This window comes from Gambusia affinis, linkage group LG10 (assembly GCF_019740435.1).
Source record: "Gambusia affinis linkage group LG10, SWU_Gaff_1.0, whole genome shotgun sequence".
NCBI classification, from domain to species: Eukaryota; Metazoa; Chordata; class Actinopteri; order Cyprinodontiformes; family Poeciliidae; genus Gambusia; species Gambusia affinis.
Genome location: NC_057877.1, coordinates 17,767,858 through 17,791,401, shown reverse-complemented (window position 1 = coordinate 17,791,401; position 23,544 = coordinate 17,767,858). Strand labels below are relative to the sequence as shown.

The following is a 23,544-nucleotide window of genomic DNA, read 5'->3' as shown; positions in this document are numbered from 1 at the left end:
TGTACATATGTGTACAATAAAATATTGTTTGAACAATAAAATATTGATTGAATGTATTCTCTGTGTGTAATTATTCCCAAAACAGTAGTGTCATGTGATATGGCATGTTGTGTAATAATGTTTTTCTGTGACTCTAGAAAAATGGCATGAGCTTAATCAGGCAGAGGACAGTGAAAGTGCTTGTGGAACTAGGGAGGGGGTAGTGAATAGGCTAATGCTTGTGTAACTTGGATGATTTCATTCATTTTTATTAAGAAACAACAATTTCTCCACAGTTTTAGGTTTCAAACGATTTCTCTTTTTTGACACTACTTCTCCAGCCTTTGAAAAGACACGCTCACATGGCACAGATAATGCCGGGGTGCATAAATAAATAAGTGCAAGTTTGTACAGATTGGGGTACAGTGACCGATGATTATAGTATAGTATATAGTATAGTAATGAAATACCTTGGCTGGGTGAAGTTCCAGTTTCCTCCCTATTCTCATGCAAGGCACGGTAGTGTCTTAGCATGGATGAGGTGTTATTATTGTACCCCAACTCCTTGGTGCACAATAAACACCTCACCTTTACAGAAAATAAGAAACAGTGAAAAATACAGTTCCTCATAAGCAAACCTAATGCATCTGCAAATGTTCAGTTCACCTTACCTCTCGCTGGCTCCATCCTACTCCTATCCTGTCTTCGCGCTCCTAAATCTCCTATCTATCTATCTCTCTCCTAAACTCTCCAAACACCAAACTAACTGTCTCAAACTAAATAACCACTATCCAAACTCTGCTATCCAAACTATCAAAACTCTATCCACTCTCTCAACTGACCGCAACTCGCCTACAACAACCCACATTTTGAATGGAGCCTGTGGGGTTTATAAAGCTGTCAAACCGCGCGACAAAATCTGAGCCATTTCCCGAAGCAGTCACGTGGTACAGCCGGGCAGCGAGGCCTCGGACGTCATCGTTTTCGGCTCCTCCCCTAAATGAAGCAAGCCTCGATACGCGCTTTACGGAAACGCCCCCTCCGTTACTCGACACACGCCTCGAAGCCTCGGCTCATCACGTAACATCACTACTCTCCAGAGTCCTGCTAATGACCTCATTATTTGACTCAGGTGTGTTGAAGTGGAGATACATCTAAAAGTTGCAGGACACCGGCCCTTGAGGACCAGGAGTGCCCACCCCTGGTATAGCACCTTTGAAAGCAACAAGGCATTTCAAAGTGAAATTCATAAAATACAAAATTACAAATTCATAGAACACACAGTCAATATTACATTTTGCACATCAGATTATTGATTGATTTTTCATGATTAGGTTTCAAAAGCAACTCTAAACAGCTGAGACTTTAGTCTAGATTTAAAGGTACTCAGTGTTTCAGCTGTTTTGCAGTTTTCTGGAAGGTTGTTCCAGATTTGTGGTGCAAGCTGAATGCTGCTTCAATTCTCTATTCAATTCTTTTCTCTTTTTTAGTGGGTTTTCCCACTCTGGTTTTTCTTGTTCTTATATGATGCCAGGTGAGTGTTTTAATAACAAGTGTCAAAGTTATTTTTTTCTTTTCTTTTTTTTCTTAGTGGTAATTTCAGATTTTTTTCATATTTTAGAAAAAATGAAGATTAAACATTCTGTTTTTGCACCGTTGTAATGAGTATAACACAGCGTACAAATGTTGTCTCACTTTGATTAAAAATTGTGTACAACTGTAAGGGAAGTCAAGTAACTGTGACATTTTAAATACACAGACATATCCCAAAATCCACAGACGCAGAATTAATGATCGTATTCTCTAAGGACGTAATGACCACCATGGGTGAATGGACACTGGTGGACATCACTGCACAGAAAATAAAGAAAAATAATAAGTTGGGTCTTTACCCAGACATGCTTGCATTTTACATAAGTTTTTAGCATGTAAAAAAAAAGAAACGGTTAATTGTATTTAAATCTATAAGTTGTGCTAAAGTATCCACCCTGGATGAATCCTGACTATAATCTCTCTTCAGATCCAAGTGCAGTGCCGCTCCATCATGTACGTAGTGACCCTGCTGCTCCCCAGCTACTTCCTCATCACATTGGACCCCTTCAGCTTCCTGCTGCCTCCTGAGAGCACAGACAGGTCCTCCTTCAAGATGACCCTCATCTTCGGCAACACGGTGTTCCTGCTCATCATGATCGACCTGCTGCCCATCACCAGAAACACCATACCTCTGGTAAATCAATCTCTAGAGTCCTTCAACCTTTATATGCATCTCTATTTTAACAAATCAAATGTAATTTAAATAACTTTATCTATTTAAGCACAAGTAAAACAAATATGTTCAGGTAATTCTAAATAACTTTTGATTCAGGCATGTTGAATCAGGGAAACTTCTAAAAATTGCAGGATATTTTTGACACTCTTTCTCTAATATATAAAGAAGTCCTGTTATAAGTCTTAGCTAAAATGTTGACATCACAGTTTTCTTTTCCTAGATGTGTTCTTCTCTCTTTGCCTGGTCCTGATGGTGGCCAGTTTGCTGGAGACCATCTTCATCACCAAGATATTGATCAACTCATCTGACTTCTCTCCAGTCCCTCAATGGATTTGGATTCTTGTTCTGAATTTCCTTGGCTGTCTCGTTTGCATGCCGTGAAGGAGAGAGAATCCAGAGGGTTCAGGTACAGAAGTGACTAAGGCAAGGCAACTCCATTTGCACGCAGGATAATCCAAACTGAAAAAGTAGAGCAACAAAATACATGTGAAACAGAAGACATAATTACAAAAGAAAGAAACATTGATGTAGTAACATAAACAAATAAAACACAAAGACAATTTAGAAATAGTAAATACATTTTTGGCCTTTATGGATATGCTGCAGTAGAAAGGCAGCTAATCTAGAGTATAAAAAATAAATGTTGCCTCCCCCGTTTCTGGTGATCCGAGGGGTCAACATGGTTCATACTTGACCAGCAACTCTGAGTTTGATTTAGGTCCAAAACCTTTACAGGAGATCAACAAGATTTAAGGTCTAACCTTGGACTAACAGGGAAGCAGTGTAATGATCTAAAGCTGGTGTGGTGCTCTATTTTTCTCTTAGTCAAACCTCTGGAAGCTGTATTTTAGATGCACCTACGTTTTTGGTTGTTTTGTGTGCTTTAGCGCAATGAAATCTATTTAGAGTTAGATTTTAACCTTGCATTTTCAGGACCAAACCTGTTCTAGTTAAGTGATTTAAAAGATTTGTTCTAGTTCAATAAATATCAGTAAGAAGGAAAATAAATGAATCAAAAATAAAGAAAAATAATCTTGACTAATTTCATAAAGTTCAGTCTCATTGCTTCTTACACGCAGATCCAGGAACAACAAACAGATTTGATGTAAATCTTCTTGAAACAGAAGGACCAGCTGAGGAAGACGAAGCCCTGATGGAGCTGAAGAGTCTGAGCCGCGTCCTGCAGGCCATCCGCTGTGAGGTGGAGCAGCAGCGGAAAGGGAAGCAGAGTTCAGAGGAATGGATCCAGGTGGGTTTCATCATTGACCGCCTGCTGTTTGGCCTCTACATCGTCTTCATATCATCATCCTCTGGGTTAACTCCTGCAGTCAGTAGAATAATGCATGTTAGAGGGACCTATTTTTACTCAGAAGGTTTTTGCAGAATTTTGTCCAGAATATTGCAATTTTTTGGAGAATTTTAAACATTGACTTATTTTAGCAATGAAGTGATGCATTATGCAATATATTAAAAAGTTACACAATTGTTTTGAATGAATAATGTACTATTGCAATAACTGATTTATTGCATCTATATTTTGCTTAATATATTAAATCACATTGAAGAAACAGTCATTGTATCAATGACTTCTACCCAATACATAGTTATAGTTAAGTGACTATGTTTTCTCAATTTTTATGTCATATATTCCATTTTTAAATGCTATTTAATGCTATTCTTTCATGAAATACATTACATAGACAGATTGAAAATGATTTGTATTGATATTGATTTTGAATCATGTTTGTTTCTTGGTTTTCTTATACTACCTGTTTTACATTATGATAAAAAGATTTTAATTTATTACAATGAATGATTGTCATAAGTGAAGATGACTATTTGCAGTGTAATATGAAACCAAGATAAATATGACATGACATGACATGACATATGATATAATGTGATATGATATGATATGATATGATATGATATGATATGATATATGATATGTTGTGATGTGATGTGATATGTTCAATTCCTGAATACCTTGAATGTTACTGAATGTTGACTGTTCAAAGATGTAAAGTTAGATGGGAACCTGGACATTTTATCTTGTTTGTACCTTCATATATATATATATGTGTGTGTGTGTGTGTAATATAATCATACTATATAATTATCATTATATAGTATGATAATCATAATTAGACTATATATGATATAGAATATATACTACATATACTCAAGGTATTCAGTCCTTTCACCAGAATAAGGAATATTGAAGCTGCAACATTATGAAAGATGAACACTAAGACACAGTAATGATCTGCAGCTGTTTGAGTCATAGGCAGTGTTTTTTATTTTTTTTGTTGCACTGTCAGGGAGTAAAGTCAGATCCAAAATACTTTCAGAATTTTTTTTTTTTTCTGACAAACACAAGAGCGGTATAAGTGGGGTTGAACTGATCTGAAAATGAACAGAAAGTGATCACCTGTGGATGAAATCTTTTGTTTACCTTTAGTTTTTTGGTTTAGCTCTCCATGTACAACACCAGACAGTTTTGAAAATGTCATTTAAAACCTTTGCATTTACTCAGGTTATCTGATATTGCAAGTTGTTAGTTATTATTTCTTACAAAAATAATAAATTTTAGCTGCATTATTGGCTGCAAGTTTTGAGAAAAAAGAGAAAACACCTGTTCCTTGCATGGTGTCCACTCTTTATTTTCCTATAACCATGAGGTGTGACTGTGACAGCGCTGTGGTCGGTCACCACAGTCACACACTGAGGTGCGACCCGTCTGCTGTGGTTTGCGATTGTTTAATCTGAAACCAAATACAAAGAGAGCAGCCACCCTGTTATGTGTTCTACTCTCCCACATTATTTGCAGGGGGACGTGTCCTCCTCACACTCAAGTCATATTCATGTTGAGTATTTCTGAGCAATCAGAGCCTAAATGTAGCAAGGTGAATTGCAAGAACACTTCACTCTCCAGAAATACTTGATAAGGTTTCAAATTGAGGTCCAAACAATTTTTTTTTCTCTTAGGCCTGAGAACATTTAACAGGCAACTGCTAAAACTGAACTTTTTCATTTCCAATATTATGAAATCCAAGGAATATACATCAAAGGTAAAGTATCATCTCCCATTACACAATGTGCATGTTAGACATAGCCTGTTCTACAACAAATCTGTTGATAACTTATAAGCTATTTATTTAATATCAAATAACTCAACAAAAGTCAATTACTCAATGAATTTTTATTTTATTTCAGTGGCTTCTTCCATCAGCCATGTCCACTGTGGCAATTCTCATCATCATTCTGCCAGGTGAGCTTTTTATTGGCACTATGATTATTTGTAAAGTTTAGTGACACATAGCAAAATGGAAGTGTAGGTACTAATTGAACTCTATGCTTTCCCATTTGATTGCATAAAATGTTAAACACATTTAACATTAATTCTAGGAAATTGGGAAGTACTTAGATTTAGATAAAGAAGCCTCTCTGTTCTCCTCGTCAGCTTTCTGCGGTGCCGTTGAGGTGAACTGCTCCCAGCCGGACCATCCCAGCTTCCTGGCGGCTCTGTCTCCTGTCTTCAACCTGAACGCCATACGACCCGTCGAGAACCAGCTGACCTGCACCAACATCAGCATGTACTTCACTCTCTACGGGATATTAGGAGTGGTATGTTGAGCTTGAAGGCATTTACAAACAAAAAAACATTAATGAAGAAAATTAGTGTACAGATGAATTTTTTTATCTAGTCTTTATATTCTAGGATGAAAAGTCCCAACTCCTCATCACTTACATTTGGCTCTACTATGTAAGCTATCCAAACATTTATTACCATTTATGTGCCAACTTTGTTGCTGTCTCTCATTTTTATTCGACTGATTACTTTCTATGCATAAATTCTGAAAGCTAAGATTTTCTTTTGTTTCAGTGGTGGAAGAATGAGTTCATCAGCTGGGATCCAGTCCAGTGTGGCATCGACAAGATTTCTCTTCCCAAGGAAAAGTTTTGGCTTCCAGACATTGTAATCAATGAGTTGTGAGTGGTCAGCAATTTTAAATTATAATGTTTCAAAAGATTTGTTGACAAAAAGGGAAATATTTTACCTTTAAACCACACATGTTCAAGCTGAAGTTTTAATTAGTCAAATATTCTTAAATTTTTATTTTTCTCAGCTCCAACCTTGACAACATATCTGTGCACATTTATGTTTTCTTCTGACAGTATTTTCTACCAAATTAAGCAAAGACACTTTTTCCACATGAATTTTCTTAAACTTGTCATGTTCTGATTTTTGCTCTTTTAGCATGGAGGAAAATAAAGCGCCATCAGTTCCATATCTTTACCTGTATAATGACGGTAGAATTAAAAATACGTTTCCTGTCAGAGTTGTGAGCTCCTGCAACCTGAATATCTACACTTTTCCCTTCGACATACAGAACTGCTCTATGACTTTCAACTCCTATATGTACTATGGTGAGTCTCTCCCATTAAATCTTATTTACTTTCTTTAATTTGAAATTGAAACTCATGTATATTTAGCTCAAAATCATTGATCTATCTGGAAGTTTAGATGCAACACAATCATTCACAAAAAGGTTTAAAATCAAAAAAATATATAGAAAAAAAAATTGCCTAAGACAGAAGCTGACTCCTGTCTTAGGTGACTGACTGACTTCTGTCTTAGGTGATGACTTTACCACTGGAAGGCAGGACTCAAACTCCAATGCCACACAATAGACCGACACCAGATACTGAAGTTGAGTGAAGCAGAGTCTCATGAATGAAGCACAGATGATCCCCACTGTGAGCATCAGAGAACCCAACAAGCTAAAATACAATCCAGACACAACGGTCCTTGAGATGCTTGGCAATAGCAGTAACAATTGCGACCTTAAGAGATCACTTCATTACTGCGAGGAAGTAAGGCAGACAAAAATGAATACATGCCACACTTACACAGTTCTAAGCATTGCAAAAAAAAAATTATATTTACGGACTGGACAGGTATCATGTATTTTTTATGCACATGGCTCCTTTTTATAGCACCAGCAAGTAAACTATGTTACCTTCAGTTATTTTTAAAAAGCATAACTGAAAAGAAATTTGGCTTCACAATTTGGTGCATTGAAATTGGCCTTTGTCTCTTAAAGCAAACTCTTTAATTTCCAACACTCCACCTTCAGCACGCCTTCACAACAATGTTCATCCATTATGCTATTCACAACCGTTCTTTGCAGCGTTGCACTGAGAAGTAGTCCCTATGATGAGCTGAGCAGATGAGCAGTTCCACCAGGAGTTTTCCAGTTGATGCTGCCACTAGTCTTAAGGAGATAAGTGGGGGAGTCAAGGGGAGCAATGCTCCAAGGGTTAGAAGCTTGACTTGGGACTGTAGGTCCAGGGAGGATCTTTGTGGAAAAAAATGGCACTTGGAGAGGCCAAGAATTAGGCACCTTGAATTCAAAAAGTGTTAGTTTTATGGATCAAACTAACACTCCAGGTATATTATTGTCAAGGGAATTACATTGTAACATGATATAAAGTCAAAAAAAGTTGATTAAACATAATTACTCCACTTGAAAAATTGTATTCGGTGTGTTACAATGGAAAGAATTGAACCACTTATGTTGGAGTGAAAGACCAACACAATGAATTCAAAATGATTTTATCTCCACCAATTTTGATATGTTTTATACTGAAACAAAATTTTTACATGAATATATTTGAACTGTGCAAGAGATCACCATAGTGGGGTTATATTTCTACCTATTGTTTTTCATTTTCTGTCTCCAGCTCTAGAGATCAGAGTTTTCCTCGGGAGAGACCCGAAAACAATCACAGAGCTCTCTAAGAATTTGATGGCCACTATGGGTGAATGGGAACTGGTGGACATCAGCGCACAGAAACTAGTGAATGGTGATGAGTCGGGTCTTTATAGAGACATGCTTGCATTTTATGTAAGTTGATGCAAAAAGGTGCACTGTATCAGAGTTAATGACAATCTACATCTTGAATTTATGCAAAATCCTGAGCACGTTGTCTGTACAGATCCGAGTGCGGCGCCGTGCCACCATGTACGTGGTGAATCTGCTGCTGCCCAGCTGCTTCCTCATCACATTGGACCTCTTCAGCTTCCTGCTGCCTCCTGAGAGCACAGACAGGTCCTCCTTCAAGATGACCCTCATCCTGGGCTACACCGTCTTCCTGCTCATCATGAACGACCTGCTGCCAGTCACTGGAAACACCATTCCTCTGATAAGTGAGTATGAGCTTCAGGTCATTGATAGTTGTGCTTGGTGACTGTAGGATTTTACTTTACTTTTTTTGGAAAGGTTTATCTTGATTCTCCCATCAACATGTTCCTTTTTGTCATTAAGAACTTCTAATGTAAAGCCAGACTGAAATTCTGACACTTCAAACTTTCCTTCCCTGCATCCTCTGCTCTCTTTCTGCAAGACGTCTTCTTCTCTCTCTGCCTGGCTCTGATGGTGGCCAGTCTGCTGGAGACCATCCTCATCACCAACCTGCTGAGCAACTCGTCTGACTTCTCTCCAGTCCCTCGATGGATTCGGATTCTCGTTCTGAATTTCCTTGGCTGTCTCGTTTGCATGCCTCAAAAAACTGAGAAGCCAACAAATCCAGGTAGGGTACTTTAAATAATGAAAATGAGAAATGAGATAAATAAAATCAGTAATAGGTAAATGTCATCACTGTTTCTTGAAAATAGAACAGAGGAAGATGTCAGAGGTTGCAGAAAGGAAATCCGATGAAGGTCTTCCAGGAACAGAAGGACCAGCCGAGGAAGAGGAGGCCCTGACGGAGCTGAAGAGCCTGAGCCGCGTCCTGCAGGCCATCCGCTGTGAGGTGGAGCAGCAGCAGAAAGGGAAGCAGAGCTCAGAGGAATGGATCCAGGTGGGTTTCATCATTGACCGCCTGCTGTTTGGCCTCTACATCATCTTCATATCAGTGAGCTTCATCACCATCATCATCGTCTGGATTAACTCATACAACCAGTAGACCGCTGCATGTTGGAGACCAGCGTTTAATCAGAATGTGCTTGCAGAATTTTGTAATTTCTGTTAAAATAACAATAAACATGGATTCATTTTGGCAACAATCTGTAGGCAATTTATATGTTATGCAATTATTTAGAAATGACGCCGTTCACATTACCGTAATTTCCGGACTATAAGCCGTGACTTTTGTCTCACTCGACCCTGCGGCTTATACAACGATGCAGCTTATTTATGATTTTTTTCTAACGGCCAGTAGGGGCGCTGGAGCAGAAAAGATAAGCGTGAGACAGCTAGAATATATCTGTAGAGGAAGACTAATGTAGCGTCGTGCTTTATGCATGAATAAAATTAGCTTGAACAGACCCTCCTCATGGAGAATGCAAGAAGAAATGCATATGATGCAGCTTTCAAGTTAAAAGCAATCGAGCTGGTCGATAAAGAATATCTGACGCTATTTCAATCCGACACTGAGGAAGAAGACTTCCATGGTTTCAGTGCACATTAAACCAGCCCTGTTAGTGTTGTTTTGCTATATTGCTGCTGTTCAGAAAGAAAAGCTACGGCATATTAATATCCGTTTGTTATTTAAACCAGCCCTGTTAGTGCTGTTTTGCTATATTGCTGCTGTTCAGAAAGAAAAGCTGCAGCATATTATTAAAACTTTAAAAACACCTTCTGTGTACCGTCTTTCTTTGTAAATATCTCATGTTTCAATGTAGGCACATGCGGCTTATACACCGGTGCGGCTTATGTATGTACAAAATGTGTTTCCTTTAAAAATGTAGGGGGTGCGGCTTATAATCAGGTGCGCTCTATAGTCCGGAAATTACAGTAGTTTGTTGGGCTTTAACTACTTTCATGTAATTCTGTCCTTACTAATTAATTTTCATTAAACACATTATATATGTTTTATGTGTTAAAAATATAAAAAAAACATTTTTAAATGGAGGAAAGGTTTTCCTCAAAAATAAAAAGTACTTGAAATTGTCTAAAATCTATTCATTTCATTAAAATGTATTTCCACTGTCTATTATAGACGTTTTATTCAAAATCAAACAACTATGTAAAAAAAAACTATTAATTGTTGTTAACTGTAGATAAATAATTAAGAAATATCACGCCAAGTAAATAAATGTCCCAATGAAATAGAAAGCAAATAAAGTTGAAGAAATGTGATCTGTTCTGGAAAGCTTCTTTTCTCAATAGAATTCTATTTATTTATTTGCTTGTTTATCATAATGGTGTTATATTTTATAAAGATACTTGATGACAATCATGAAAAAACTTACGTTTCTCTGCCTCATTCCTGTGGTTCTACTAACACAAGCTTGATTGTCACCGCTAAGACCCTCCTCTAGCTCATTCTGAGCTAGAGGAGCTTGATTTATTTATTTTTTTCTCAAATTATATCTGTCCCATGCTATATATATTTTCTTCCTTGATAGCACTGTCATATTCCAGGTTGGCGAAAATCTAATGGGCTCAAATTGGGAAATGATTGCTCAGTTTCTCTTGATTGAAGTGTCACTTTTAAACTGAGGATCTAAGTGTACCTTTACACACCTAGTTTTAAAGATTTATAAAATAAAACCAGTGAATTGTTTGGTCAGCAAGTGCTTTCAAAGGCACAAATAAATCCTCAAATATTGTACATTGAGATGGGGATATTTAGCTTCTGATTATAAAACTTCCAAAGAGGCTTAATGACAGAGGAAATAACATCGAGAAATAACAGAACTTTAAAATAACAGCTTTTTGATTCTTTTTCAAATATAATTTAGAAAAACTTATGGTATTAACAGTCTATTTGATCAATTTTGCCAATACTTCTCCTTTTTTCTGAGAAACAATTCCATGTTGAACAAAAATTTGATAAATGATTATTTCAAACAAGTATCTTGTGGAACATGTAAAAAAGCTTTGGGGAGAAACCAGACAACATTTGCTTCTCGTCTGGATTCACCATTTATTTGCCTGCCTCCAACAGGTGTGACAGAGACGGCGCCGTGGTCAGCCTTCACCACAGGTGAGTCGCATGGCGAGGTTCACCGTGTCAACTGTGGTTTGTGTTTGTTTCATTTGGAAACACCAGCAGAGAAAGCAGCTGCCCTGCTCCCTGTTTCAGCTCTCCCACATTGTTTGCATGAGGATTTATCACACTTGGGTTGTACTGGTGTTGTGTATATCTGGGCAGTCAGAGGCTGAATCCAGTTCTTTAAGCTTTAGAGAGCCAGGAAGTAACAGATTTTTAAACCGAGGATCAAAGATTTCTATTTCACATAGTAATAAAGGACTGAAGAAGCAAAATTAAAACTTATTCACCCTCAATGTTATGGCATTAGAGGAAACAACACCAAAGGTAAGCATCAACTCTCTCAACATTTGAAATTATTCACACACCTGGCAGATAGATTAAAAATAATTCTCATCCAACCCAGACTCTTTATTTTTCTTAATAGAAATAGTAAAACAATGTAACAAGGACTGATCATATTTATTGAAAATGCATTTTTAAATAGCCTGTTAAAAATTATTCAAACCTTTCTCAATATTAAGTAGATTTTTTTACTGTCATTAAAACAGTCAAACTTTTCTTTCTTAAGCAGCATTTTGAATTTTTCTTCAGACCATCAAACTGTGGGGTTGAGCTTCAAGTCTGCAAATTTCCACTGGAGACTCTGCACCACCTCAAAATATCATTACATCCATTCAGAACAAACACATTCCTCAGTTTGCTTTAAAATTTTCTTCTGCCGGGGTAATGAATTGTATTGTCAAACAATTTAACAAAAATCTAGAGATAAACTGACTTTTATTTTATTCTCAGTGGCTTCTTCCATCCACAATGCCCACTGTGGTAATTCTCCTCTTCCTTCTGCCAGGTGAATGTTAAATAATTAAATATTATTACAGTAGTAGATTGCTTGCACGGTTTAAAGATTTAAGCTTCATTGTTACAATAAATTCTCCTCGTCAGTTTTCTGCGGTGCCGTTGAGGTGAACTGCTCCCAGCCGGACCAGCCCAGCCTCCTGGCGGCTCTGTCTCCTGCCTTCGACCTGAACGCCATACGACCCGTCGAGAACCAGCTGACCTGGACCAACATCAGCTTGTACTTCACTCTTTACGGGATATTAGGAGTGGTATGTTGAGCTTCAAACCCTTTTAAAATAAAATACGGATTCTTTGATAAAATAGTCTACAGTTTAAATTGTTATTAAATGTACATTCTGTTAAGATTAAAGCTGAGTGTCACATTCATATTTCAGGATGAAAAATCCCAACTGCTCGTTACTTACATTTGGCTGGACTATGTAAGCTGTGAAAACATTTGTTGCTGTCTCTCATTTTTATTCGACTGATTACTTTCTATGCATAAATTCTGAAAGCTAACAGATTTATTTATTTTTTGTTTCAGTGGTGGAAGAATGAGTTCATCAGCTGGGATCCAGTCCAGTGTGGCACCGACAAGATTTCTCTTCCCAAGGAAAAATTTTGGCTTCCAGACATTGTAATCAATGAGTTGTGAGTTTAGTTTCAGCACTTGAAATTTTGAACAATAATGTTGAAAAGTTGAAGTTTTCATTGCCGTTTAAATGTCTGAATGTTTTTCTCAGATGTAAATTTGGCAGCATATATATGTGCAGCTTTTTGTTTCCATCTGCCTATATTTTCTGCCAAATAAGATCAACATCAAAATGGATGTTCCTAAACTTGTCATGTTCTGATTTATGCTCTGTTAGCATGGAGGAAAATAAAGCGCCATCAGTCCCATATGTGTACCTGTTTAATGATGGAATAGTGAGGGATTCGTTTCCTGTCAGAGTTGTGAGCTCCTGCAACCTCATCATCTACACTTTCCCCTTCGACATACAGAACTGCTCCCTGACTTTCAACTCCTACATCTACTATGGTGAGTCTCTCTCCCTTAAAGTCTTTCTTTAAGTTGAAGTTGAAGCTCAAAAAAGGTTTAATATATTTCACTGGGATCACCTGTTGTGCTGTAATCAGGATCTAAACTACAATCAGAACGTTCAAAGGGCAAAATATTTTTATGTCCAACTGTGTCCAGGCTGCTAGCTGATGACAGTCTCTAGTCATTTAGTCCAATTGAGATGCAGTGGCATAATTATTACTATTTTATGTTAGAAATCAACATGTTCAAAAAGATGTGCTAAAGGCAATAACACAAGGTTCAATTCATAACTTAGTGAATTGTGAGTCTCTAGAGGAAAAATAATATTATATTTAATGCATCTATTGTAATAACATATTTATACTTGCCTGTGACCTACCAAAGTCACTATCAATGATTAGGTGAGAATTAAAAACAAAAATTATATATATCAAAGCAAGAATTATATATATTAAATATCTTTAATCAAAAGTGTCAACCCTCATACTTACTCTCAAAAGCTTGGGTAAAACCTTTCAAAGTATGTTTTGCAATCTTGTGTCAAATCAATAAATGGCTCAGTGAAGTTTTTAATAGAACCTTCACCTTCTGGAATACAACGTTCCTCTTACATGCACTATATGGACATTGGAAGTAGACTTTTTACAAACACATGTCAAAGTTGCCTGGGTGAATAACATGATTATCTGGCTGTTGATTTCCCGCTTGAGATATCTGTCAAGGAAATGTGTTGTGAACTCTTCCCTTCACCATCAGTTGTTTTATCTGTTCAATCTGAGATTGCTAAGCAATTGTCTGTGTATAAATGAGCTCACCCATCTTTTCTGCATTAATTATCATTAAATAGCACATTGTGAAGGACATAACTCAAAGTGATTGTTTGTGCATGTCAGTTACTTATCTCATTTCAAAACTAATAGAAAAGTTTTGACTGGTGTTGCCAATCACTGGAAACAACAAATTACATTTTTTAATCGTTGCATAATTTTCGTTGGTTTTCCATAACTGCAAAAATGATTAGATGTGGACTATAACTGTAGAGAAAGAAATTCTGTCAATATCATGGAAATTAATGTTTGTCTTTTTTTTCCTGCTATTGTTAAACATTTTTTGAACTATGGAAGAGATGTCCAAATGTTGGAGAGGGTGGAGTTTTTATTAAACTTAATGTGCGTCCTTTTCTGTCTCCAGCAAATGAGATCAAAGTTTTCCTCGGGCGTGACCCAGACCTAATCACAGAGTTCTCCAAAGAGGTGATGGCCACCATGGGTGAATGGGAGCTGGTGGACATCACCGGACAGAAAATAGTGAATGATGATGTGACGGGTCTTTATACAGACATGCTTGCATTTTATGTAAGTGGATAGTATATTTTCAAATGATTGAATATCATTGAATTACATGTCATAGGAAGTGGCCATCCAGTTTTAATCCTATTCTCCGTACAGATCCGAGTGCGGCGCCGTGCCACCATGTACGTGGTGAATCTGCTGGTCCCCAGCTGCTTCCTCATCACAGTGGACCTCTTCAGCTTCCTGCTGCCTCCTGTGAGTGCAGACAGGTCCTCCTTCAAGATGACCCTCATCCTGGGCTACACCGTCTTCCTGCTCATCATGAACGACCTGCTGCCAGTCACTGGAGACACCATTCCTCTGATAAGTGAGTATGAGCTTCAGGGAACATTGATAGTTGTGCACATCTGGTCGTTAAAGTGGAGACTGCTTCTTCACTGACTGTAGGGTTTTATTCTTTTCTTTCTGAGGGATTTTCTTCATTTTAAGAGTCATCAAGACTTTGATTCTCTTTTGAAAGGTTGTTCATACTAATTGCTATGCTCTTCATCCCTGTACATTGACGGTTCACAGCAGCACACTGTTAATGGAGGTAATAATGGATGGAGCCTTTTATAGGTCAATTTTAAAGCTTCATCACAAGATGAGCAATATTTGTTTTGTACATGAGAGAAGCTAACAAAAAGAGGAAAAAGGAAGCACAACCAATAGCAAAAGCCTATTGGTGGAGCATTGACTGACATTTCTGTAGAGAAATGAGTCTGGATGTGTGGTGAGAGCCAGGAAGGGTGTGATTGTTATGTGATGAGCTTCACTGACAGAGACTTGTTTAATAATTTCATAATGATCTTTTTTTTTACCATTATTTCTGTTCTTATTCACCACATCCTCCTTCTTCTGGTGCAGTAATATGTGACATGACAGTTCAGACTGCAGATGCTTTATACCACATATGGCTGTTGCACAGAGTGGATTATTTATTTATTGATATATATATATTTGTGGAGCATTGACTGACAATCTATCATCTCAATACTGATTCTAATAAACCAAAACACTTCAAACTTTCCTTCCCTGCATCCTCTGCTCTCTTTCTGCCAGACGTCTTCTTCTCTCTCTGCCTGGCTCTGATGGTGGCCAGTCTGCTGGAGACCATCCTCATCACCAACCTGCTGAGCAACTCGCCTGACTTCTCTCCAGTCCCTCGATGGATTCGGATTCTCGTTCTGAATTTCTTCGGCTGTCTCGTTTGCATGCCTCAAAAAACTAAGAAGCCAAAAAATTCAGGTATGCAGGGAACATAAAATAATAAAAATCAAATGAGAAATAAAATAAATGCAATCAGTAATAAGTAAATGTCATCATTGTTTCCTGAAAATAGAAAAGAGGAAGATGTCAGTGGTCGCAGAAATGAAGTCCGATGAAGGTCCTCCAGGATCAGCTGAGGAAGAGGAGGCCGTAACGGAGCTGAAGAGTCTGAGCCGCGTCCTGCAGGCCATCCGCTGTGAGGTGGAGCAGCAGCAGAAAGGGAAGCAGAGCTCAGAGGAATGGATCCAGGTGGGTTTCATCATTGACCGCCTGCTGTTTGGCCTCTACATCGTCTTCATATCAGTCAGCTTCATCACCATCATCATCTTCTGGGTTAACTCATACAACCAGTAGACCGCTGCATGTTGCAGACCTGTGTTTATTCAGAAAGTGCTTGCAGAATTTTTACCAGAATATTGTAATTTTCTTAGAGAATTTTAAACAGTGATTTATTTTAGCAACAATGTTAGTGCCATATACTTAAACAAATTGCAACTGTTTATAAAGATAATGTACACACTGATTTATGGGGCTTTAAAATCTCTATTTTATTTATCACTTATTTAATATTTATTATAGATAATTACAACGCAAAGTCTAATGTAACATTGTGGAATTTTAAATGGAGGAAAGGTTTTCTGCAAAATAAAATTTCCTTGAAAAATGTCTAACAGCTTTTCATTGAACTTTCTTTCCAACACTTTATTTTATTTCCAACTCCATTATTTTAATTTACAGAGGCTTTTAGTGGGAGATTTGCAGAAGTAAAGTTTCACCAGACATATTTAGTGATGTTGAATGAGACATTGCGGCTGCATTTTAAGATTATAGATATCAATGTTTCTCCAAAGCAAAATAAAACTCAATTTCAACTCGATCAGAATTTTAGTAAGCTTAAATCTGAGTGTGAAAAAATATTTTGGCTTCTAAATCTGGTGTTCAGTAAACATGTAATCAACGTAAATTTTAAACGTTTTAAAAAAAAATGTATAATATTGAAAATAATCCCAATCCCACCAAATCTGATAAATTTGTGATTTACATCTGGGTTTTAAATGGCTTTGAATTAATAGCTCATCCAGATCCAATATTATTTCTTATTTTTTATTTATTTTTTTGCTGATGTTATTGTGTGTTGGGTTAAAATTTCTGAAAAGAAAAAAAAAAAGAAAACTGGGCAATTGAAGGGATTTTCAAAACAGAGTGCAAATAATTTTCCACAGAAAAATAAATAACTGTTTTGTTTTTTTACTTTTTTATAAAGAACACCTTAAGATCCCATGCACAAATCTCACAGGACAGCACTTACCACTTTCACTCAGTCTAACAACTACTGCTGACCCAGTGTTAATGTTTTTAGTGCTGCCTGCTGAAAGTCAAGCCTTCTAAGCAACTATTCGTCCTCATCTCTCTGCTGACTCTGGGTAAGTACAGGACTTATTTCTTTTGACCTGGTTGAGTTTATGCTCTTGCAGTTCTGTTTATAAATAGGGAAACTATTTTTTAAGTAAACATCTAAGTACACCCTATATGAACTCTATCAAGATATAATAAAACCGACCTGCTCTTCACCAGGTTATGAAATATTTCAACCTTGAATGTCCAAAAACGGATTCTACACTGTATGCTAATATAATAAGCAAAATAGAAGCAAAAACACAAATACTGTGTGGAACAAAGTAAGCACATCTCATAAAGCAATGGCTTGTAGAACTGCTTTTTCCAGTAGTTACTTTAAAAATGAAGCTCGGTCTCTAGTATTATTTCAGAGGAGTTTGTGGGCCCCTGATACAGCATTATGTATCTCCAGACAGGAAATAGCTTCCCTATTGAAGAAAATGTATATTATTGAAACATTACATTTATTTATTTTTATTTTTTTTTGTCGTTTGCAGCCCCTTTCAACTCCGCCGTTCTGAACTGCTCCCAGCCGACTCCAGTTTCACTGCTGAGGTCCCTAAAGCCAGTGTTTGAGCTGAACGCCATTCGACCTGTAATAAATATGTCGGCCCCAACTCAAGTTAGAATTTCCTTCACTCTCTTTGGCATTTTGGGAGTGGTAAGAACAACTTTTTCTGTAGTTGTTTTGTTTTTTTTCTCTTTTTTTCCCCTTTGCTGTTTTTGTTGAATCATTGGCTCTATTTTGTTACCCTTACGAGATTTTGTTAAGATGTTTCTTAAACATACAGTAGGTAACTTTTAATTATTTTCTTTTACATATTTGTGTAGGTTTGTTTCTGACCGAGCGGTGTATTTCTGCAGACAGCAGTAGGACCGCAGAAAGGAGGCAGCACAGCTTATTTACCTGTCTTGTGCTGTAATGTCAAGACATACAGTTAGTTTTAACAAATATGTAAAATAAAGAAATAAATAAATAAAAATTCTGTAAAGGTTACCAACTGCTGCTTTAAAATATAATATGAAAAGTTTACTGTCCTTTTCAGAATGAGAAGTCCCAGGTACTGACAACTTTCATTTGGGAATCTTTAGTAAGTATTTTCTTTGAAATCACTTTCATAAGTAATCTATCAGTGATTCTAACTTATAATATTTAGAGAACCAAACCTTTTGATCACACTGAATCTATCACTGTGCCTAATGATGTAAAGTACAAAGCCTGTTGTTGCTGAGGTAAATTCTGGTATTTAAATTTAAAACATGTAATCATGTGTACAGACGTGGAAAAACGAATTTACTATTTGGGACCAAGTGGAATGTGGCGTTGAATGGATTGCAGTTGCACGAAACCTGCTCTGGGTGCCAGATATCGTCATCAACGAGTTGTAAGGTTTTCTTTGGATGTAGATGAATAAACTTGGGGCAAAAAGATCTTAAGGTTTACACAGGAGATTACTTTAAGTTACCTTAAACTAAGTAACTTAAAGGTACCTTAAAGTACCTTTATGTATCTTTATACATAAACATATACATGTATATGTAATACATAATACATATTATAATACATAATGTGTATTATGTATAATAATACATAATACACATTATGTATTATGTATACATAATGTATATGTATTATGTATATAATACATAATAAATATGTATTACCTACTTTGTGTGTGTTTGTTGCATAAATTTTGTAGTTTTGATGTAAGAACATTGTAAAAGACGTGAATGTTTTAAAAAGCCCTGGTGATTATTGCCTCAAGGTTTCTGACATTTTCCATTCTAATTAGAGTGTTCTTGTTAGTTATTGAAATTCAACCAGGTGAAAATAAGCTATGTACTGTATGTAAGATTATCTGTGTCTGACTTTCTGCAGCATGGAGAAGAACCTGGCACCAAGCGTCCCGTATACCTACCTTCATTCCAGTGGTCTTGTTTATGATAGCTTTCCTGTCAGAGTTGTGAGCTCCTGCAATCTCAACATCTACCTGTTTCCATTTGATATTCAAACATGCGTTTTCACTTTCAATTCCTACATACACCTCAGTAAGTACAAACCATGTTGACTATAAAGCAGAGAATAGATTAATTTTATTGTTATTATTATTTTTATTTATTTATTTATTTATTTATTTATTTATTTATTTATTTACTTTAAATGGATTATGTGCATCTGCTTAGCTAAGCTCATTATATGAGCTACTTCTCAGTGCAATGCTGGTGATGACTTCCTGAAAGAGGAGTGTTGGAAAGACAGAGGCCCAATTTCAAGGCTTTAAATTATAAAGTCGCATTTTTTCAGTCATGTTTGATATGTACAGCATTTTAATAATAACTGAAGGTGACATAGTTATTTGATCATACTATAAAATGGTACATATTTGCCAAGGAATACATAATATCTTTCCTTTAAGAAAATATTCTCCATTTGCTGAGCATCTTTATCTGCTCCAACATTTTATTGTCCTTACAGGTGATACTATACAACTTGAACTTGCAGACACAGACCAGGACATATTTCAGGCATCGATAAACGAAATGGCAACGATGGGTGAATGGCTGCTTGTTAGAATCACATCAGAGAAGGTGGCAGTACCAATCCTAGAGGGGTCCACTTACGATGAGCTTCGCTTCTTTGTAAGAAAATGATGCAGTTATTTAATGTTATTTAAGTGGGAAACATCAGTAAACTTACAGAAAACACATAAATTCTTAATTTAATCCATCAATAAAAAAATAAGATGCTAAAAAAAATAGACAATTTTGCATTTGCACTAAAATTGCATTTACAGCATTAAGTAAAATTAATACTGTAAATGCAAGTACTTACATTATTGTAAATACTTGTATTTACAGTATTTAAATACAATATGCAAAAAAATAGAATTTTACGCAAACTCAACAGATCCCCATTATTTTTTTTATTATGTCAATGCATAATTATGCATTTATTGCAATTTTTTTTTTAAATGTTCAAAAATATTGGGTTTAACTCCCATCAGCAGGTGGAAGTTTTTGATACTCCTGCTCCACTGCTGCCTCAGCCTTACTTGAGGTCAAATTATAGTCCGCGATTGATATAACAACAAAAAGTCACACATAATCCCAAATGTTGCAAAATTCCTTGCAAATATTTCCAAAGTAGCACCACAAAACTAATGATTTTGAATGCAGAGAACCACAAAAAATTAGCAAAATCCCAGAGGAACTGATTAGATTAAAAATGTTACTTTTCACCACAAAGTTGTTTCCACAATTTTACTGATTATGATTTTATTGTGCTCTTTCTGTTGACAGTAAAGTTTTGTATCTGTCTCAGATTTACTGTCTGCTTATTTGCATTATTCTGCTGCAGGTCTCTGTTCGGCGCCACTCTACCATGTATGTGGTGAACCTCCTGATCCCCAGCTGTTTCCTCATCACTGTGGATCTCTTCAGCTTCGTCCTGCCCATTCAAAGCATTGATCGGTCCTTGTTCAAGATGACCCTCGTCCTGGGCTACACTGTCTTCCTGCTTAGCACCAATGACCTGCTCCCTATCACTGGAAACACCATCCCTCTAATCAGTCAGTTCTTAGAAGCTCTGATGATTTGTTTTACTGCATATGAAGAATGTATCTACTTGTTAATGCAAAATTAAGGCAATCCGATAGACACAAACATTGCATGGGGAAAGTGTTGTAAGTCTGGGCTGTAGACATTACAGAACATAAAATGAAACGCAAGATATTTCTCTTAAAATCCACAGAAACAGAAAAGTTGTGCAAAAGTTGAGAAAAACCTCTTCTTATAAAATGGCATTGCTTTCATAACCCAAGAACAGTCAACAAATTAGTATTTGCACAACTAGATGAACACCATTTTAGGACAATGTCAGTCTGGTGGTTATGCTGGGCATAAAATGCTTCTGTAACAGAGCAACACTTTGAAGCATGTTTGCAAAAACAACCTCCAAATGTTGTTATCTATGCAATTATCACAAATATAACATGTCAACCTTTTATGTGAGTCAGATGATTGGCTTCAAGATTCAATATCTTATTCCAAAGCAAAATCTGTTAAATAAATTAGATTTGTGTAAATTCCAAATATTTTTTGGGGCTGTTGTAAAAACTTTAAAGTCCTAAAACTGCTGACTATCGCCCAGTCAGGAAGACATGCTCCCTTTAGTAGATAACACTCCTGCATTGTCATTTTCATCACTACATACAGTATTTCAGAATATATAGCTAGATAACCAGCAAAGCCAGTTAAAAAAAAATCTTCTACATGAGCATCACAACTTTGCCATGTAAATCACTAATAACTGGTCTATCAAGACAATGGTAAACAATGCAGATGAACTCTTTGCAATGATGAAGGTTCAATCACTTCTGCATGCTGAATGCTTGAAGTGGCTCCAGCTGATGCCAGCCCAACTTGATGTCAGATTATTTCAGCTAATATTTTAATTAAATTTGAGGCATATATAGAGCATGAAATCTATCAACCCAAAAACCGTACCTTGTGTAAAGTATGATTTATTTTACCTTACCTATCTCAAAAAGTTACATTTCTGATTTTTTTTTTTGTTTGTTTTTTTAACTACAAAGTGCTACAGCTTTTTCTCATCTCTGCTCCAGATGTGTTCCTGTCTCTCTGTCTGACTATGATGGTTACCAGTCTGATGGAGACCATCTTCATCACCAATCTTCTGCGCAGCTCAGCTCACTACACTGCACCTCCTCGTTGGATGAAGGTGTTTGTTCTCCGCTTCTTGGGTCGACTTGTGGGGCTTCCACCAAAGCCTGAGCCGCAAGAAGACCTGGTGATTAAGAATCCCGACACACGAGGTTGGCTACAGACCCAAAATATGGTTTTAATCTCCATCATGATCTATTTTGCTCATTTTGAATTGATATTAATAATGTGCTTTCTCTGGGACAGAAATGGCAGATATCTCCACAGAGTCTAAAAAGAATGAAACTATAGAGAAAAAGGAGACACTAAAGGAGGCTGAGACCCTCCAGGTTCTGAAGAACCTCAGCAGTGATCTCCAGGCCATCCACCGCCATGTTGTCCAGCAGCTGAAGGGAAGTCCCAGCTCAGAGGACTGGATCCAGATTGGCCTCGTCATCGACCGCCTGCTGTTCATCTTTTACATCTTCTTCATGTCAGTCAGCTTCGTTTCCATCCTCATTATCTGGGTCGCCTCATATTACTCTGCATAACTTCCAGTTTGTTTTACTGCAGTTTTATTTAGAATTTAACATGTTCTATTAAATTACAGATGTTATTTACTTTAGAATATAATTAGTTCAAGTTAAAACCAAATCAATCAATCATTGACTTTCACAACCCAACTGCCATCTTCTGTTTCTTCCAACTTTAAAAATATGAACATCCTTGTTATCAAATGTTTTTCTTATATATTTTCAAAGCACGCATTATCACTGCAACATATTCGATTGTGTGAAGCTAAATTGAATTATATACATTACAAAACATTCAATTCAAGTTGTAGATTGCTTTTAGATTATAATGTTTTCTGGACATTTGTTGATCCTCTTGAACATAACCATAAAGGATGGCATGTAATTATCAAATTGCAAAGTTAGCAACATTCAGTATGAATCTCAGGATGAAATGAATCAATGTGTAATAAAGTATACCCAAGAGAAAAGACTCATGCTAACATGAATTAAAACAAATAAAAAATAAAATAAAAAGTTTCTTATCAGCTTCAACCCACAGTCAAAGAAAATGATCACAAAGAAACGCTGAGGCTAAAGCATTTTGAACAAGCTGGACCTGCAAAAATGAGGATGCCAAATTTACTTAGACTGGATCACAAAGGGGGCAGGTGTGGAGAAAATAAAAGGTCTGAGAACTGAACCAGGGAGAACACCACAGGATAGAGATCTTCTAGTTAACAGTAAAATCTACATACTTATTCAGAAACCTCTGACCCTCAGGTAGGATCAAAGAGAACAAAAGTTCAAGGATCATAATGCTTCCAGTGTCATTTTAATGGACAGCTGGATTTATGGTTCCATTTATCACAGCAAGTCTTCCAGGTCCTAAAGGAGCAAAACAGCCCCACATCATAACACTAACACCACCATACTTTACTCTTGGTGTGATCTTTTTTATAAAATGTGGTGTTACTTTGTGTTAATGGGACACACACACACACCCACACACACCTTCCAAAAAGTTTGGGTTTTGTCTTAGGAGAGTTTCTGTCAGTTCACAGAAAATCCTTTTGGAAAAATAAGATGATACCAGGATATGTTTACTTATTTCTAATGGTAGAGGCATGACCTCTGATCTTAATTGAGGCAAGTGAGGCCTGCAATTCTTTGGATGTCATGGTGGGATATTGTGACATCCTCAATGAGTGACCGACCACCTCTGTTCCTGTTTTTGCT

The 23,544-nt window shown here is 36.7% G+C and overlaps 2 protein-coding genes across 2 annotated transcripts; both read left to right on the top strand.

The window, feature by feature from the left end:
* Positions 1-1,478: 1,478 nt before the first annotated feature.
* On the top strand, positions 1,479-23,301 carry LOC122838528. The gene is made up of 22 exons (XM_044129238.1): positions 1,479-1,513; positions 2,000-2,206; positions 2,469-2,654; positions 3,328-3,497; positions 5,465-5,519; positions 5,712-5,875; positions 5,970-6,014; positions 6,135-6,241; positions 12,961-13,130; positions 14,325-14,488; positions 14,582-14,792; positions 15,527-15,712; positions 15,807-15,982; positions 17,094-17,157; positions 17,629-17,792; positions 18,178-18,222; positions 18,410-18,516; positions 19,011-19,180; positions 19,608-19,771; positions 20,490-20,700; positions 21,757-21,966; positions 22,061-23,301. The coding sequence occupies exons 4-22, from the start codon at positions 3,402-3,404 to the stop codon at positions 22,342-22,344; spliced, it is 2,793 nt and encodes a 930-aa protein (XP_043985173.1). The 5' UTR covers positions 1,479-1,513; positions 2,000-2,206; positions 2,469-2,654; positions 3,328-3,401; the 3' UTR covers positions 22,345-23,301.
* Positions 6,484-9,365, top strand: LOC122838531 (5-hydroxytryptamine receptor 3A-like). The gene is made up of 5 exons (XM_044129243.1): positions 6,484-6,679; positions 7,997-8,160; positions 8,252-8,462; positions 8,660-8,845; positions 8,931-9,365. The coding sequence occupies exons 1-5, from the start codon at positions 6,511-6,513 to the stop codon at positions 9,218-9,220; spliced, it is 1,020 nt and encodes a 339-aa protein (XP_043985178.1). The 5' UTR covers positions 6,484-6,510; the 3' UTR covers positions 9,221-9,365.
* Positions 23,302-23,544: the final 243 nt, after the last annotated feature.

Excerpts from the sequence above, each read along its gene's own strand:
- LOC122838528 (XM_044129238.1), top strand. The coding sequence starts at position 3,402 with ATGGAGCTGAAGAGTCTGAGCCGCGTCCTGCAGGCCATCCGCTGTGAG. Across the intron at positions 17,158-17,628 it reads CATCTCTCTGCTGACTCTGG|CCCCTTTCAACTCCGCCGTT; the intron begins GTAAGTACAGGA and ends TGTCGTTTGCAG. Across the intron at positions 19,181-19,607 it reads CAATTCCTACATACACCTCA|GTGATACTATACAACTTGAA; the intron begins GTAAGTACAAAC and ends TTGTCCTTACAG.
- LOC122838531 (XM_044129243.1), top strand. The coding sequence starts at position 6,511 with ATGGAGGAAAATAAAGCGCCATCAGTTCCATATCTTTACCTGTATAAT. Across the intron at positions 6,680-7,996 it reads CAACTCCTATATGTACTATG|CTCTAGAGATCAGAGTTTTC; the intron begins GTGAGTCTCTCC and ends TTCTGTCTCCAG. Across the intron at positions 8,161-8,251 it reads GAGACATGCTTGCATTTTAT|ATCCGAGTGCGGCGCCGTGC; the intron begins GTAAGTTGATGC and ends TTGTCTGTACAG.